This window comes from Castor canadensis, chromosome 11, assembly GCF_047511655.1.
Source record: "Castor canadensis chromosome 11, mCasCan1.hap1v2, whole genome shotgun sequence".
Taxonomy (NCBI): domain Eukaryota; kingdom Metazoa; phylum Chordata; class Mammalia; order Rodentia; family Castoridae; genus Castor; species Castor canadensis.
Window position 1 is genome coordinate 139,396,354 of NC_133396.1, and position 18,949 is coordinate 139,415,302.

At 43.3% G+C, this 18,949-nt stretch overlaps 1 protein-coding gene and 1 pseudogene across 1 annotated transcript; one reads left to right on the forward strand and one right to left on the reverse strand.

Moving 5' to 3' along the window:
• Positions 1-3,329: 3,329 nt before the first annotated feature.
• LOC141413990 (prostaglandin E synthase 3-like) lies at positions 3,330-4,950 on the reverse strand (annotated as a pseudogene).
• A 1,329-nt stretch (positions 4,951-6,279) lies between these two features.
• On the forward strand, positions 6,280-15,363 carry Cox20 (cytochrome c oxidase assembly factor COX20). The gene is made up of 6 exons (XM_020185349.2): positions 6,280-6,407; positions 11,290-11,404; positions 11,497-11,560; positions 12,186-12,381; positions 15,024-15,061; positions 15,192-15,363. The coding sequence occupies exons 1-4, from the start codon at positions 6,366-6,368 to the stop codon at positions 12,322-12,324; spliced, it is 360 nt and encodes a 119-aa protein (XP_020040938.2). The 5' UTR covers positions 6,280-6,365; the 3' UTR covers positions 12,325-12,381; positions 15,024-15,061; positions 15,192-15,363.
• The last annotated feature ends 3,586 nt before the right edge of the window (positions 15,364-18,949 follow it).

Genomic DNA, 18,949 nt, shown 5'->3' on the forward strand with positions numbered 1-18,949 from the left:
TCACAGGAACTTGAGATCCATAGTGGAAAAGCATTTTGAGGGGTCTCACAAAAAAAAAAAAAAGAGTCTGACAGGCAAGTTTAGCAAGGATCTATGGTGTGACAGGATAAAGTGGGGAGCACAGAAACAAGTGGCAACAAGCATCTCCTGCCTGAAATTCATTACTGCTTGCTGAGCACAGAAAATGGCGACTTTTCAGTAGGTTGTGTATACTTCTGAGCTGCAAGAATACACCTGTCATGTCCTCTAGCAAGCCCTCATCATTACAAAAACTGGTTCAGGGTTACTCTTTTACCCCAAACACGGCCAAGGTGGGGCCTGTTTGTTTTAAAACATGAAGATATGGCTAGGGCTACCCAGAACACAGGGACACTTGTGTGACACGGCCTCTCGTTTTCTGTCTGGCTAACATCTCAGAGAAGGCCCTCTATGGCTCCCTTCTTGTAACTTAACACATTTAAAAGGAGGTGATGGGAAGGGGGCTTGCTGTTCTGATTTTCAGTTTTTATTTCCTGGTTTTTCTGTTTTGTTTTGGGCTTGTTTTGGAGGGAATTTTAATTTAGGCTCATGGTTTTGGAAGTTTTAGGTGCACGATCATTTGGTTTGTCACTTTAGAGTGGAGCATATGCCAGAGGAAGTCACCTACGTCGAGACTAAAAAAGAGAGAAATGGGAAAGGGCAAGGGTCCCAATATCCCCTCCAGCACCATGTCCCCCCAGTGACTCACTTCCTCCTGCCCCACTCTGTAAGGTTCCACCACCTTCCAACAGTCTGGCAACCAAGTGTTCAACACACAGGCCTTGGGGACGCTCATGATTCCCTCTATGGCAGAGAGGCAGAGTAGGCTCTCAGCTTCAGGCCTGGTGACACTTGGGAGGCAGAGCAGGAAGAGCTCAGTTCGAAGCCTGAGCTACTGAGGGAGAGCAGTTTTGGAGGTTCAAGGGCGTAACACCCTCGTCCACGCAGCCCTGGGGAGGGCGGTCTTGGCCATGTCACACCACGCAGAAGCTAATGTGGGAACAAGAGGGCACATCGCCAGGCACCAGGTGGAGTTTGGCCTTGGGAGGTGGAGTTTAAGTTTTTAGTTTTGATTTCTGAGTCCGGCTCTTTTAGCATTTATTCTTTTCAATTTCTCTGTCCCCTCATCTACCTATCCTGCTTCCATACGAAAGAGTGGAGATCAGATTGACTTCTGAACCCAGCAGACCTGAGTATAGAAAACTCCACCTGAGCAGAGAGAACCTCACCAGCCCCAAAGCGATTCCCATTCCACCCCCCCATCATCCCACAGCTCACCCCGCCTGCCACTCCAGCTCTCAGAATGGGGCTTCTGATGGTGGACACCCCTCATGGGCAGGTGTGACAGTGGACACACCAGGCAGTGTCAGGGACTTCAGCCACCTCTAGCACACTCAGGGGCCCTGAGCACAGCGCCTGGTGGCAAATACACTCAAGTCTCCCAGGAAGATGGTGGTGTGGTAGGAAACAAGGCCCAGTGGCAGGAATGAGACCGAGGTGGGCCACCGTGACCCACAGAGCCAATGTCGTCCTGAAGTTCATGTGATCCACAGACCGCACCTGCCCTGCGGGCTGTCCTGACAAGACCTGCTTTTTCACTTTCACTTCGTTCACTGAGTGTCACACTTCTTTCTTGTTTAAGCTAACCAGAGTTGGGGTCTGTTGCTTGCAGTAAGATTTGGGGGCTTGGTGGTGTGAGCCTGTAATCCCAGCTCTTGGGAGCCTGAGGCAGGAGGCTTTCAAGGTCAAGGTGAGCCTGGGCCACAGAGCAAGATTTTGTCTCAAAAAAAACTGAAGAAAAAAAAGATTATTGAAGGACAATAAGGTTATTTACTGCTATTATTTCTATAGTATTTATATATCTTATGTTTATTATAAATATATGTAACACATTTATTATATATTTATGTGTTAATATATGACACATGGCATATAGTATAAAGCAAAAAGATTACACACTTGTACAAATATGTATTGTGTGTATTATATAGCATGTAAATTTGTAACTGTGTATACAAGTGCTATTTTTCCTTTGCGGTGCTGGGCACGGAACCCGGGCCTGTGTGTGCCAGGCAGTGCTGTTCCACCGGGCCCAGCCCCAGTGCAATTCCGTTGTCCTTCATGCCTTTAAATGCATAATTACACGCACATCCTTAACGAGCTGGACTCAGTGCTGTCAGAGAGGACGCACATTTTTCTCCAAATACCCATGAAACGTGTGCAAAATCCCCCTCAGGTAAAACCCACATTCACGCAGGCACTGAACGCCAAGCGCAGACTACAGGGGCCAGGCGGGCCCAGGCCGCTCAGACGCGGGGCAGGTTGGGGAAGGGTCTGCAGGGGAAGTTTCGCGGGGCGGGAGAGTTTTTCCAGGATCAATGCTTGCTAGGGAACCCAGGGGAGATGGGTGCTCAGCCAGCTCCCCAAGGTGAGAATTCACCATTCCCTTGAGGCCAGGGTGGGGGTCCATCCTAACATGACTTCCCTTTTGTTCACCCTAACACACAGGCTACAGTGTAAAGGAAAATAAAACAACAAAAAAGGTAAGAAAACCAAAATGGGGACAGGGGCTTGCTTTGTAGCCCAGCCTGACCTTGAAGTTTCTGTCTCCTGTCTCAGCCTCCCCAGTGCTGGGATTATAGCTGTGTACCACCAGGCCTGGCTTTTAAAAAGCAGACATAACAAAGTCATGGTCTAGGGCGGAGGTGCTGCGCTGAGCGCCCCGCTTCCCCCGCCCCCAACCTGGACGGAGGACGTCCCCTGCCAGGCTGCAGAGGCCATGCCAAGTGCAGCTTCCTTGGGGGCGACGGCGACACTCTGCCTTCCAAGCCGTCCTGCGTGTGCTGCGTCTGCGCAGGACACAGGCCCGAGCTGCGGCGATGAGGTCCTCCTGCGCTGTCCGCCTCTAAAAATAATGATAATAAGTAAGAAAGTTATTTCCAAACCTATGCACTTGGAAACAAACCGAAGCTGAAATCATGGAAAATTAAGGAAAGAGTAGCAATGGGAACATCCCCATCCAACTTTTAAAGGTATGACAAAAGGATTCTGAGAAATCCCATAGACTTGAATACATTCATTAAGAACTGACAAAGATGGAGAAGGAGCGAGTTGAGTAGTCAGTGTAAAAAACTAGAAAAAACGCCACAAAACAGATGCTAGGTAGAAAAAATGTAAAATATAAATGAAATAGAAAAAAAGTAGACTTGCTTAATGGAACCAAAATGGATGTTTTACAGAAAAGGACGAGACCATGAAAACGATGAGTGGAAAAGGAAACATATGGAAGATTACTTCCAAAATTCCGAGCGTGTTTTTTTTTTTAATCTTCCAACAGTTTATTAGAAAGAATGTAGACATTTAAAAACATCCTCACTGTCATGAACATAAATTGAGGTTTTTCAGCCCGATTATAAGCTGAATCAAAAAAGAAATTAAAAAAATCCAACAGTGTATTAACATTTTTCTCACCCATTTGCCATACTGACAGTGCAAATACAAATCTGGTCTAAATTGTACAGACTCTCAAGCAACAATGTACAGCTTTCTTCGTCCTCCATGCTAAGATGGAAAAGCTTAAGGGCCAAACAACAGCAAATGTATCGGCTTCAAAAACCATCTAAGTTAGGGCATTCACTAGTTTTAGCTAAGATACATCTGGAACACTGACAAGTGACCACTTATGTACAATAATGTGAAGGAAATTTTTTCTGAAAAATAAACTTCAGTGGAACAATCATGAAGGATACACCGGAGGAATGGCCAAGTTACCAGTTTAAAGTATCAGCCAATTGTTTGAGCCACTTTTGAGTCTGTGTTCTAGAATCTAACATTTAGTTATCTTTCCCTGAGCTGAGAGCTTCCTATCATGTCAGTAACTATGTTATGAAGTAAAGGAGACTTAGTGAAATATCTTTATCACAACTGCTGTATCAATTGCCTAGGATCCTCAGCTGGGATATGATCACGCAGAAAGATATTGCCTTAGCTGACTTAAAACTGCCCCATACAGTGGTACATTATCAACCCTTAGTGAAGCCTTTAAAACAAAACAAAACAAACAGGTTGAAAAATGGGTTATCGGAGGCAAAAACAGCATTTGCCTTTAGAGCTATCAACTCAGGAATTTTCTCAATTATGAAATCTTGCAGGTTATCTTTCTTTCTCAATATCCAGGTGATGACAATACTTCTTACTCCAGATCTGGCATTTTTTCATCATCACTGTCTTGTGAATCATCTGCTCCATCTACTTCTGGTAAATCTACGTCCTCATCCACCACCCATGCTGTTCATCATCTCAGAGAAACGACCAACATTAGGCATGTCTTCATCCGACTCATCTTCCCACTCTTTCCAATTACTGAAACCCACACTAAGCCAATTAAGCTTTGCCCTTTCTTTTGTTAACCTAGGCCATGACTGGCCAGATTCTCCTTTTCCTAAACAACATAAAATTGATCTGTCCGTTCTTTTAAGCTTGGAATCGTTTGGATCAATACAGTGAAAAAGCTCAGTTTCATTTAAATGTTTAAAATTGTCACTTCCTCCAAGACAACTGAACGTCAGTTTGGATTTTTCAAAGTTTACATTAACAGCTTCACTGTCTTCGACACAAACTTCAGTGAAGACACAGTCCCTGCGCCCCTGCCGTTTTGCAGAAGCAGGCTGCATGGCAGCGTGTCCTGTTCCAGCCAGGTAAGCCCGCGTGCGCAAGGCGTGACGTCAAACACCGCTAAAATGACATCCCCTGGCTAACCTGATGCTCAGGAAAAAGTTAAAATGTTTGAAAAAGAGAAGCACCCTGAGGGTCAATGAGCGGTCCTTACTAACACTTGTATTGTGTGTGCGCCTTAAGTCCACTGCAGGACACCTACGCGACAGGAAGCCCGAACTTGCCACCAAGACGACCTAGAAAGACGCTCACCGAGGGACTGTGAGGGTTAGTGAAAAAAGATCAAGACTTCAGCAGACACGTGAGCCACTGAGCAGCCATTGACGTGTGTACAGCTGGGGCCTCCGTGAGACGAAGGCCGATGGCAACACAGACGCGTAGGACGTGGGGCCCGCACCGCCTGTGGGCTCCCTGCTGTTCTGGCGGTGCTGGGATCGAACCCAGGCCTCATGCAGGCCAGGCAGGCGCTGACCAGCACCCACGCGGCCAACGCTGTGGCTAACGGTTGCGGATTTTGATCGAGAACAGGGGAAACTGGAAAAAGCCCACCAAACTACTGTGCTTAGGTTTAAGAGGGGTGCGGGAAAGGGGAGAACGCATCATTGCTTTCCCCGCTACCGGCTGAACAACAAAACGCTGCGGAACGCAGGCTAGGCATTCAGCTTTCGCGATACTAAAAACTCAAGGATTCGTAGCAGAGTCTTTTAAACCAGGCCACAAGCTCAGCCTTTTTTCAGTCGCAATCAAAGGTCGACAGGACGGCCTTCTGATCCCGGCGGGCCTGCCAGGACGCGGTCACTGTCCTGTCCCACACAGCGGCGCAGGCCACGCTGTGTCCCCGCCCCCGATCTGCGCGTCCCGGATTAGAGGGGGTGGCCGCGGCGTGGCGCCTCTGCGCGGCTCCCCACACGGGAGGCCATCGCGGCGGATGCACCGACTGCCGGACCACGGCGACGTCCCACGCGGCGAGGGCGGCTCCGGACGCCGCGCGCCAGCCCCGCCCCCCCCCAGCGAGCCGCTCCCTCCATTTTGTCCCCGTCTCCTTCAGGACCGGGCGTGCTATTCTAAAGCCATTAGGCCGCGACACGGAGCCAGGGAGAAAGGGAGGTGGCGGGGGCGCGCCAGTGGCTGGAGGCGGGCAGCCGGGAGGGCGGGGGGCGGGGTGCCAAGGGCCGTGCAGGGGCCGGAAGGACAAAGGACACGGAGGGCACGAGGGCCGCCCAGCAGGCCCCGACGACTTCCGGCCGCGGGCCGCCCGCCCAGAGGACAAAGCGGCGCGGACGCGCGCCCTCCGCTGCAGCCCCGCCCCCCCGGCGCGCGCCCGGCGCCCTACACGAGCGCGCGCGCGACGGTTAGAAATGGCGGTTGGGGCGGAGGAGGGGCTGGGGATGCGCACGGCCTCGTGGAGCCAGCTGGATTCGGCCGGCTCGGAGCTTGGGTCGGGGTCGCTCCTCCGCCCGCCTCCTCCCGCGCCTCGGCCAGTGTCGGCTGCCGCGCTGGGAAGACAGTGCGACCCGTTCCCCTGAACAAAGGTGGCGCCGCCGCCTCGCGAGGCTGCAGGAGCGCTGCCTAAGATGGCGGCCGGCGCGGGCGGGGCGGGCGGCGCGGGCGGGGCGGAGGCGGCCTGGGCCGGCGCAGGGCGGGGCTCGAGGCGCTTGCGCTCACTCGTCCGCATGGCCGCCGCGCCGGAGCCCGGCGACGCCGGGAAGGGGAAGGTAACGGGGCGGCGGGCGGGCGGGCGCCGGGGCCGGGGGGGGGGGTTGCGGGGGCCGCAGGGCGAAGGTGGGCGCCCACGGGGGGAGGAGGCCGCGCGGAGCAGAGCCGTGACCTGGACACGTGACCCGCCGTGCCCGCAGGGTCTTTAGCGGTCACCCTAAGTTCGGCTCTCCACGAACAAAAGCCCGGATGGAATTTCCCGTATTTAATACCGAAACGGTTTTTGCCAGTTCATACACCATCGGTGGCTTTGTTTTTATGCACTCACATACAGACCACTGGAACATAAGTTAGTGTTTTGTTCGAGACTTGCATGTTTTAAGTTGCATCAGAATTTCAAGCCCCTAAATTCTAGGTCAGTTTTATGGTGAATACTGGGATCTTGATGTTTGTCCCTTGTGGGACACCGATAGCCGCGATTGCTTACAGGGTGGTTTTAATCCACTGGAAATCGAAAAGAAAAAGTGATCACTATGGACCTATTTGGCTCACCAATAACAAAACAAAAAATAGCTGAAATGAGGAATGGCTACAGGCCTTAAGACAGATTTGTCGGGAAAATACGGCCTTACAAGCAAATTGTTCATGAAAAAGTAGTGCCCGTCAAAATTTAGAAATAAAATTAACGTGTTAAGTCTGATCAACAGCCCAGTACAATGTGAGAAAAGGAAGCAGTTATTTGTTTAGAACTTGTCAGTAATCCGTTCCAATACAACCCGGGAAAGCAGTGTTCAGATTTTCTCACCTGCTGGGGACTGCTCTCGCGGAAGGGCCGAGTTCAAACCTCAGGACGGCCAGAAATAAACCTTTGCTCCTGGTGCCTCCGAAAAGCTGCTGCTGCCCGTGTAGCACTGAACCACACACCAACTTGGGAGCGACCTTTACCAAATTTTTATGCACTTGTTTTCCTCCTTGTGTATGGCTCGTATTTTCAGCGATGTTGTAAACTCCTGGTGTACAATGTTATTTTGCCCATATTCGATAAGCATATCGAGTCGCCTTATTAGCTCAGTAAATATTTGTGAACATTTGTCATAGCTATTAAAGTTTTAAAAATGGCAGTTAGGAAACCTAAGGCAAAGAGGGGAGTTACCGAGCTAGCATACTAGATAGAACTAGCCCTTAAAAAAACGGCCTTTCCTCCACCTTTGTTTAAAGAAAAATAGGAAACTAACAGCTAAATTTACATTTCATTCAAAAGATATTTCCAGAGTACCTACTATTAGGCACTAATTAGGGACACACCCTTGTTCCAAAACAGGCAAAATACTTTCTTAATGAAGCTTACATTCTACGTGGGAGAATGCGTCATTACTGAGCCAGCCACGTGCCAGGTAGTAACACGTAGGCTTGTTAGAGTAATGGTAAGGCCAGTGTGTCTAGAAGACAAGGGAGTGGGATACAAAAGGAGGCTTAGGCCAGGCCATGAGGGGCCTTCATAGCAGAGGCAGTGAGTACATATCATTCAGAGTATAATCAAAGGCCATGTAAAGTGTTTCAAAAAGAACGATAGGTACCTGATACATCTTTAGGAGTGGAATAAAAAATCTAAGCTGCTGTTAACCAATGGCAGTTTGGTTGCAATAGCAGAAATCAATGAAAGTGTTTTGGTGGAGGATGTATTTTGATCCTTCCAGACTTGGATTTGATGAAGGGATAAAAGGAATCAGAAATGACTCAGCTTTCTGGCCTGAAATGTGGTTGAGATGCCATTAAGAGGAAGGTTCGATAAACCAGCATGTCTGTAATCCCAGCACTAACAAGGCTGAAGCAGAGGACCGCTAGTCCTAGGCCAGTTTGGGCTCCACAGCATAGGTTTGGAGGTAAAATAACTGCTTCAGAAATGTAAATTCAAGGTTCTTATTAAGCATATAAAAGGAGTCAACAGGCAGGTGAGTGAGACTCAGGCTTGGGAGACTAGGGTTTGATTCATAAACTTGAAGTCACCATTACATAAATGGCATTTAACTGAAAGTCTTTAGAGATTTGAGAAAGGATTGCTTCACAGTCTGCAAAACAGCAACGGCTGGTGACGTAGAAAACCAGCACACATTATCTGAAGACAGACAGATGGCAATCTGTGTCCCACGCTGGGATGTGCAGTGAAGTTTGCATAGTGGATGTTTCCCAGGAGTGTGGGGCTAAGTGGATCACTGATGTGAGGTAAAGGAAGAGTGGGAAGCGTTTGGCCATAAAAAGGGAGTAGAAAAATGGGATGGTAGTTGGGTAGGAAGTGTTCTGATTTAAAACGAATAAACTCACACAAAACAAAGTGATAGCGAAGTCCTTGAGTAGGAGGGCAGTCGAGCACATCTGAAGTTTTAAGACAGTCCAGGTCACCCTGTACAAAGCAGAACACAGAACGTGGAAGTAGGGGCACAGATGCAGGTACCCCAGCTTGATCTAGAAATCTCTTAAGCTTTTGTTAACACTAGGTGATTAAGGTTTCCTTAATCTCTAAGGGTTTGAATGTGGTGGTGCCAGAATGTCAGTGACCATTCCGTTACAACTCAGAGAAAACGATTGTTAAAATCAGCAAACTCCTGGGGCTGGCTCTAGTGGAGCACTTGGAGGCCGAGAATTCACCCCACAGTACTGAACACTATTTAAGGGAATGTGAAGTGCATCTATCTTGTAGTGTTTTCAGACCATCCGTGTCCCAGCATCTTAAAAAGCACTGTCAGTATGAAGGCTAGCCAGCTCATTGCAGTTTTCTCACTGAATGAGTACCTGCTTTTAAATTATATATCAAAGTTGTGTTTTTTTTTCAGTCTTTAATCCACTTTAGTGACATTTCCATACAGTGAAGTGGCGCAGGACTTCATCTCCACTTTTCCTGGTGTTACCAACCTTTTAATGTGAGCTGTTAACCAGAGAACTTGAGAACTGTCAGGCGTGCAAGGGGCCTGGTATTACCCTTAAAATTAGTAGGCCTGGGTTTCTCAATCTCATAGTTTAATGTTTAGCAACACCATCTCTGGCACTCCCACTTAGTTTTGTCTTTAAAGTAGCCAAGATTATCCCACTATTCCTAGCTTTTTAAAGTGATGCTAAAGCAGTATTTCTCCAACCTGACAGTCATCAGATAACACCCAGCATTTTCTGAACAGATTCCAGTGACCCACCCCAGATCTCAGTCAGTCTGTCAGAAGGTAGAGCTTAAATCTCTTAAAACCTCAGATACCTAGTGGCTGATTTTAGCACCACTTCAGGTATTTGACAAGTAAGTTTCAGGGCATTTGATAGGAACTGGCACTTACATTTATATTTTGTCTGATCTGAAGTCCACAAAAGTTGAAGGGACTTGTGCTTTTTAAAAAATGGAGAGTAGAGCAAAAGCTTACATCCTCTGGCCAACTTAGTCTTTTATCATAGCATCCTATCCTCTCCTACAGCACAACCTGCTGCTCTTCTGGCTTGGGCACCAGCATCTAGTTTCCAGGGGAACCTAGCATTCCCTATCAGCATAGCAGTGACCCCACCCCATTCCTCTTGGCTTTGAGCCCACCCTCAGCCAATGTCAAGATTGGCAGTGCAGGCAGCTCTTAAAAACTGCAACCACAAGAAGCACCCACTGTGTTCATGGAGTAATCTTGTTAGGTGTGTGGGGACAGGGAGACAGAAAAGGCAAACAAAAAATGGAAACAAACATCTAAATCATTTTTACTTTATTTAAAAATATATACACTGGAGGATTTTTTTACTTTAAAAAATTGTTTTGGTAGTACTGGAGTTTGAACTTGGGGCCTTATGCTTGCTAGAGGCGCTTTACCACTTGAGTCACTCCACCAGTCCCAATTTTTACTTTTAATACGAACCACGTCACGTTATCTTCCAGCAGATACTTAAGCCAGTGAAGCAAAAACATGAATGAAAATACTTTTGTGTCATCTTGTTTCTCAGCCTTTAATCTGACTTGCCTTTTTACTGTTCTTTCCCCAGTCATCACCACTTCACTCAATCGATAGTATCATCTAAGTTTCCTAATACTTGTTTTTGTGGTACTAGGAATAGAAGCCAGGGTCCTGGATGTGCTAGCAAGTACTCTTACCACTGAGCTTACATCCGCAGCCCTTCTAAGACTGGGGTGGGGGGGGGGGAGGTTTAACTGAGGTGAAACCCAGTCTTCTGCGACTTTTAACAGGAATGCTGTCTTTCCTGCCCTCCCTAAAGCCATAAAATAGTGGTAAGAGTGACAGACATCCATATAAACATACTAGAGAAAACAAGTCCATGATTCCAATGTAGACTAGAAAGATGTCATTTTAGCACTTAAATCCAGCTTTCTGGATTCCCAGATTTTCCCACATCTGTGACTACCAAGTTCTGTGAACTGAATTCGAAGTGAACCTCATTTCAGTCAAGGAAACTGAGACTGGAAGAGGTACTGTCCATGTTCATATTAACATGAAATGCTTATTCTTGTAACAGTGATGTTCACCTAGTTAACACCAAGAATATCTGAAAATAAGTCTTTGTTTGGAATTTTCACTTAGCACTATTCAAATGTCATGTGCAAAACGGGTTCGAGTAACGTGGCTTTTCTCATTTATACCTCCCAATCTGTTGGAATTTTTAGTTCGCAAGGAAGTCTCAAGAGCTCACAAGATATAATGAATGTAATTATTCCAACAAAAGCATACTACTACTGCTGCATAGTTTTCTGATCAAAATTTTTAGGATTTCCAATTTAAAGATTCAGACTACAACAGAATAATCAAAGATGTCAACTCATTCAAGGCTGCTGAATAAATAGCACAAATACTCTAGTTTAATCCTCAAATGTAACGGGTAAGAATGTGCTTGTAATCTTTGCCAAATCACCCTTAACTAAAAATATTTTGTTCAATCTAGGTTCCTTTTTGTCTTGTTCTATCCTAGACCTTCAAGCTCCTAGGAATTTTAGATGTTGAGAACATTCCCTGTGCGCGGGACTCACTATTGTATGGCTCACTAGGATCTGTGGTGGCTGGACTTGGACATTTTTTGTTAACCAGTGAGTATTTGTAGTATGTGTTTATTCTGTGTATAAAAACACTTAATATATAACTAAATTCTAATTGTAGTGGTTATGCTTATTTTTGACAGGTAGAATTAGAAGATCATGTGATGTTGGAGTAGGAGGATTTATCTTGGTGACTTTAGGATGCTGGTACGTTTGTTAAGTGTTCCAGAATGCCCATCCTGGACATTGTAACGTGTTACCTAATTCAGAAGCACACCTTCTTTTGGAGATTCCTAAACTTAATGAAGAATCTTCATTTTTACAGACTTCAATGGTAATCTCTTACAAAGCAATGTTGCTGGAATGCCTTTGCCTTTAAGTATGTATCAATTATCTACCTATTGGCATTCACTGAATGTTTAGACAAGTGACCACAGACAGAGTAACAAGAACTTGTATTTTCTATGCTTTATAGGAAGACCTCAACTGTTCACCCTAATGGTTATTCATCCCTGTTTTACTGTGTCTGAAGTTAGTACCTTGAGTACGTAAAACATGAATGAACCTCAAATATCTTTGAGGATAAGCCAAACCCAACATTGCCGCTAGATGGGTCTACTTAGCTTGTACACCAGGCAAAGAACCACTAAGCTGCAGTGATAGAAATCCTTTTATGTAGACACTTTGATGAGTAAGGAAAAAACAGCACTCTATTACTTGATTTTAATCATCTGTAAACATTTTTAAATTGTGATTATAAAGTTAAATTCATCAAATTAATTTCTACAGCAACTCTATACATTTAGCAATTCACTCAATTTTTTTTTACAAGGCTCCATTGTAGGTATAACTATGCAAAGCAAAGGATCCAGGAAAGAATTGCCAGAGAAGGAATTAAAAATAAGATTTTATATGAAAGCACCCACCTTGATCCTGAAAGGAAACAAGCCAACAGCAACAGCAGCAGCTGAGCATAGGAAACCTTTAAACACAACTCCCAAAATCAGAAACCGCCAGGATCCCCTCATGTAAGAAAGTTCTCAATCATGTAAATAAAGTATGTGTAAGATAGAGTCTTTCTTTCTTATACTTGGAAAGTTTCCGTGCAATAACTAGTGAGTTAATGAGACTGCAAGAAGTAAAATCGCACCTGTAACACTAGTTACTTAGGAGGCTGAAATTGGGAGGATCAAGGTTCAAGGCCAGCTAAAGTAAACAGTTAGCAAAACCCCATCTCCAAAATAACCAGAGCCAAAGGGACTGGAGGTGTGGCTCAAGTGGTAGAGTACCTGCTTTGTTAAGTGTGAAGCCCTGAGTTCAGACCCTAGTCCCACCAAAAAATAAACTTGCCGTAAAAACAAAGATTACAACCTTACATTTCCAAGTCCCCTCATTGTTTTTTGGTAATATGCAGGGTTTTATTTTTATATGAAATTAGTTTTGAATTTAAATATGCAGTGTGCACTAGTATTTCAGTCTGGAAATTTCAGTATGGCAAGTCTGGTGCAATAATTTGCAGAATGATACATATTTTATTACACTAATGCAAGGAAGCCATTTAAAAGTAAACTAAATCTTTTTTAAAAAAATGTATACTCAACACTGAACCACATAAATACCCAGTTATTTTTGTGCTAACATCACTTCTTTTTAGTAAAATCTGTTAAGTGAAACAAGCTAGATGAGTAAGAGATGACAGAGAAATGTGGAGGGGAGAAAAGACACCAGGCAGGATTCCAGACACTACTGGTCCTGGTACTTTGACGTGTGGGGATCAGCCAACAATATCACGAAGTCTCTTGCAACTTTTCAAAGGAAGCGTGAGACTGAGAGCATTTTCTCTGCTTGACCTCCTTGTGGCTGTCACTGGGAGGATCAAAGTGCACCAGCTGTACAGTTGCCAAATACCAAAACTACTAGTGAACTTTGTCAAACCACATGTTCTCAGAGAAATGCTTTAAATCTGGCAGTCTTGGACATTAAAAACTTACGGGAAGGAAAAGAGTTTACAAGATCTGCCTCCTCACAGCCAACAGTGAATGTAATCTGCATCATATAAAAATGTCAATGACTTGGTCAAGACCAAAATGAATAGGGGGAGAATTCTGATGAACTAATCAGTAAGAGCAAGCTGCTCAGTTTCAGTCTACTAACACAGTGTGCAAAATTAGGCAGCTGACTAAGTCAAGTCTCTGAATTCTATCCCTCTGCAATTACATCTTACCCAGAATGAGAAACCTCCTGGCTGGTAAAATTTTCCAATGCCTTCATCATTAACAAGGTCAGTTCCTTTTCTGAGCAGAAATGCAAAACTGAAGACCTGAATAAAAACAAAGTTACAACACGGTTCAGTTGAAGCCTTTAGGATGTCATTACATGTATTTACACGATCACTAATAATCTATTTCCACCTTGCTGTTCAACACAGCAATCTCAAATTCTGCCAACTTCCCATTGTACACCTTCTTCCCCTGCCTGACTCAAGTCTTTACTCTCCCAGCTTCTGTAACTTGCCAGTTTTTGCTCACAAACCTCTGGGAATGTCACCTTTCCCTTTTGTCTTCTGCTCACACTAGTTTGTGCTTACAGTAGTTGGCACTTAAGTCTTTTGTTGGTAAGAAACTATCTCCAAAGTATCCAGCACAAAATAGTCAATAAATGTTAATGACTGGATGCTTAGTAAAAAAAAATCTGAGGTCCCCCATCCAAACCATCACTGCAAATTTTAAACCCAAAATTAACCTACCTTCCGTGCCCTCTCCAAGAGCCTCCAGCACACTGCTTCTTTCACTGTTCCATTAACTCCAAACTTTCACACTAGTTGATAGAGCAGTTGGTACCAGCTAAATAGCTGATTAAAATAGAATTGCAGTCATTAGTTTTGAAAACTTTTTGTAGCATATTATTCCTAATTTGAAAACTTTTAAAGTACTTTATGCATCTCTCTCCCCCCACCCCTTCCCTTACCCCTCCCTTTGCTTTTCCTTGACTACTTTTCCTTCATAGTAAAAGGGCCTCAGGGAATTTACAATTAGCAGCTTTGTTCTGGACTTGTGACTTACATTGGCTGAGCATGGCAGCAATATTGACTATGCTAGAACCATTATTTGATTTGCAAGCATCTTTTTTAGTCTACGTACCTCTAACTCCATCGCTGGTTTCCCTTTGCTTCGATTATATAATGCGAGGAGGTCTATATAATAAATTCAGGATTCCTGTTTATGCACTTTTCAGCACAGAGCTAGGGATCAAATAGGGATTGGATCCTTCTATTCCTAGATAAAAATCTGTGACAGGGGTCAAAGCACCCCTTTAAAAGTCAAGTTAAATATACACTATTCTTTGGGTAAGCAGACCTTAATGAGTAAAGTAGAGAAGTTATAACGATTTCTGTAATTCAGATTTAAATAATGGTTCTCTAGAATAATTTTTTGAAGCATCTTCAAATAGTCCAGTAATCATCAGGTCATTATCAAGCCAGTATCCACTACCACCTAAAACAGTGGTCTTTTAGTAACACAGCTTATTCTCATACATTAAATTCCGTTCTGAAATGTTTAAACTTTTTCTTAAATGGGGAAACTTAACAAATCTCGAAGTATTGTATTTCAGAGTTTGTAATGTGAGCACTACACGAGTTGCAGATATTGTTTTGCTTTTGATAACCCAGGTCGGCCTTGAACACAGGATCCTCCTGCCCCACTGCAGGTATGTCAGGGCTTTTCAGCCATTGCATTCACCATATGCTTCCATTTTCTAGAATAAGGTAGTAGTATTTTTGGAAGTTTCTGCTGTTCACTATATAGGTCAATGAACAGGTGTTACCTTGTTTTTCTAGGAATAATCCTGGACACTTTAACCCACCTATCATGACACACCCTCGTTGGACAAAATAATCTGTGCATATTAAAAGATGAGTTTCTAAGAAAATGCTTCTTCCACTATACCATGAAGACAAGTTATGTGAAATGAAACATTCCTTGCCACATAAACTCAAAGTTTATTTTAAATGTTTCTCTGTATCTTTATGAATTTTTCTCACATTCACAGGGAAGGTTATGAAATCCCAAGTTGCCTACTTTTGAAGCCATTAGGTTCCGTAAGTCATACTTCATTTAAGTGACATTGTTATCAGAAATGCAACTAAGTCCTTCCCTATCACCTAAAACATTATTCCCTGTACTTAATTAGCTGGAAGAACAAATTTTCTTTCAATTTACAAAGTCTTTAATAGTTTCAGACTTGTAAGAGTAGATTAAATGCTCTCTCTGTACTGGTAACAAGGAAATGAACGTTTCCGCATTCCCTCCATCTTGTAAACTTTAAATTCACTTTGATTTTTATACTTTATTACCCCAAAAGATTTCAATCTATCTTCCAGATTTTCTAAAATTGTTATTTTATAAAAATGCAGAAAAGGATTTTAGGAAACCAAGGACAGAAAGGTATTCTGCACTCTATATAATGCAATAGACTTGCCAATTGCAAAAAACACAAAATACTTCAGGTTTGCAAATTAGAAAATCAAGACAATCTGTCCATCTGGTTGCCAGTCTTAAACTCATGAAGTTGCTCCTGGAAGCCTAACATAACAACTGTTAAATATACAAGCAGCAATTAATTTGGAGTACCTATTGGAATCACTGGAACACATTTAGTTGGGCCCTTTTACTCCTCCACACAGCACATTCACAGGGACAGACTAAGGAAAAGGAGATGAAATTTAAAATCAGCAGAGTTTTTTGCTTTATTACCTTCACAAAAACAAGTAATGTATGTTGGAGCCTTTTACTCTTATACTTCTCCCTGACTCTCCCATCTCCCTTAACTAGATAACCTCAAATTTAGTTACCTCTGCCCATCTTCTTCACAAAAGTAGCCAAATAAGCTCTGTTGTTTTTTCTTCTCTACATATGCTTTAGTTACTTTTGAAGCACTTAGATTACACCTAAGGGCTCACCGTCTATTGTGGCCATCTCTTCTTGGTGGCTAAGCTCAATTTATAGTAATGTTTCAAGTGTTTGCACATACAAAGTATTTCATTGAGCAAAGCTGATTCTTTCTATACAATGGGACTGGCAAAGCAGGAAAAAATGACTAGTCACTATTTGTATTGGATGCTGTCAGCTGTCCAGCCCACAATCCTTGAATAACTTCTTAAGCACTGTGCTAGTGCTGAGTGTTACGCCATTAACAAGCCATGACTTAAATGCAAAAGACCTGAAGACATTTTTCCACACTAGCCTGTGAATTTTCACATACCCAGAGATGCAACTACGTTTAAAAGCAAAACCCTTTCTTCTTGGGCAAATTAGGTGACTATGTAGTTCCTTGTCTTAATAAGGACCATTAATGGACCCTAAAAACTCACCTAACCATGCAGTGATTACCAATGTCCTGGCCTATCAGACGTCAAGTTATCCCAGTATTGGACTTGACATCCCCAAATGTCTTCATAAAATGTGTAGTTGTTACATTTTCTAACAACCCTGGTTTTGACTTTATGAATATTTACTTTCCAGTCTGCAATACCTTATAAACTAATCGAGTCCTAGGACAACTAATCCATTGTATTTTTACTCAATTGGCAAGGATGTGAAATAGAAGTGCACATTTTTTCAGTTATTTCAACCAAATCGTATCTTCTGCTGTTTGGCATGAGACAGACAAGTGTTTAACACATTTGTCAAGATCAATTGTGGACCCCTTGTTCTTTAATGTTTTTCTACCAACACACTTAAGGGACATACTATTACTTTGACCCCTCCCTTCAAAGCTGTCAGTCATTTATAAAGGTTAGCAGTAAGCCTCAGTTGGACAAGGCACTTCAAGATGAGTTAGCAGGCAAAGTACTTTTAATGCTTGTCTTACAAACATGTACCTGAAGTACTAATACTAAGAAAACAAAATGGGGATGACTCCAAAGCACTGGCTAGATCTAAAATCTTCGTATTTTAATATAGAAATTGAGGAATGGTCAGCTATGACCAAGAAAATCCAAGCCAAGAATCATCCAAGGAAAGGGCTTTCCATAGTTTCCATAAGCTTAGGCACTAAGAATAAACTGTGGCTCTCATTACTAATAAATTTATTTTTAATAGTCCCTTCTAACTTATGTTTCTTACTTTCATTAACTATTACTAAAAGCTTTCAAACTTGAACCCAGTTTTCCAAATTCCACTTCCCAGGCTTCTAGAAAAAGCTTAGACTCAAAACCATCTTAAGCATTTTAGGAAAAAAATGGCATTGGTTATGTGTGTTGTATTCACCTTTCCGGGGGAAACAGCTGAATGACTACTGGAGGGACTGGTGAGCAAACAGTTTTCCTCTGCTACAAGTTTCACTCAGTTATGTGCACAAAGGAAATTATTTACCCTTTACTTCACTAAGGAAAATCATTCTCATAAACCTACAACTACGTCTTCACATTCAAGTGTACACAAAGCTATTAAAATATTTTTTCTGCGCAGAACCCATTAAAACATTCCTAAGAGTCTAAAAAAAAATGTACTGAGCGAGCTTATTATAGAAAAATGTTACTCAACCCCCTCAAATGAGGCATTTTAGTCCTTAGGTAGAAACAAATGCTATTGGTTATGCTTTCAAGCTTTAAAAACAAATGCTTCCTTTTGTCACTTTCTGGCTAACTCATGCCTCACTATTCTTTTCAGGATTTCATTCTGCTGTCTATTAAGGCATCTGCCTTCTTAAGGCAGCACAGCCAGGGACCCTCAAAAGCTAGTTTGTATCATGTAACCCACCAGCAACCAAATTTTTCTGTAAGACTTTTAGTCTTAGTACTTAATCACTTCCTATCTTGCAGCCTTGAAAATTTGTTTTCCCTCCTCCTAATAATGTTACTGTACCCCCAGAGTTGACAAACCCCATCCTTTTATTTTAGCAGTGCTGGACTTAGCCCAGGGTATCACACATGCCAGGGGTGTAACTCACTGAGCTACATCCTCACCCCATCCATTTTAAGCTTCTCATGAAAGCACTTTTCGAACCAATAATCTCACATTAAGTTTTCTATGGTCAGAATTTGTTCAAATTGAAGTAGTTTTGCTTGCCATTTTGGGGGAAGAAGGCACAGCAGGCAGGGAGAAGTGACTGACAAAAACTACAGTCTCTCAGATCTTATTCTCCCACAACTTGGCATTTCACTTTTAAAATAACTTACCTATTTTTCTCCCCTTTTGCCTACTACTTGGTGCATCCCCCCTTTCCTGAATTTCTCAAACACAATCTAAGGCTGTTTCCTTTTCAGAAGTGTAGACAACACCATTAATATTGGGACTGTTTCAAAGTGTTAACATTTCCAGACAGCATTTTTAAAATCAGTTCCATCTTCCCTTCCCCATTTTTCTGGCTGCACATGCATAATGCTCCACCTATTATTTGACCATTATCTTCCTGTTTCAATTATGAATTCTTCAAGTGATTTTTAACTAGGCATAGCCACGATTTTTACAGGCACAAGTGAACCTGAACCCCGGTTAGTATCAAGTTTGAATCTTTTCCCATAGTTTAGTATAAGCAATCCTAATCATGATGTATATTGAAAAAGTAACACATCAGTAGTTGCTAGCCGGTAAT

Coding starts and splice junctions, on each gene's coding strand:
- Cox20 (XM_020185349.2), top strand. CDS start 6,366: ATGGCCGCCGCGCCGGAGCCCGGCGACGCCGGGAAGGGGAAG. Junction 6,408..11,289: donor GCGACGCCGGGAAGGGGAAG/GTAACGGGGCGG, acceptor GTTCTATCCTAG/ACCTTCAAGCTCCTAGGAAT. Junction 11,561..12,185: donor TTGGTGACTTTAGGATGCTG/GTACGTTTGTTA, acceptor TTTTTTTACAAG/GCTCCATTGTAGGTATAACT.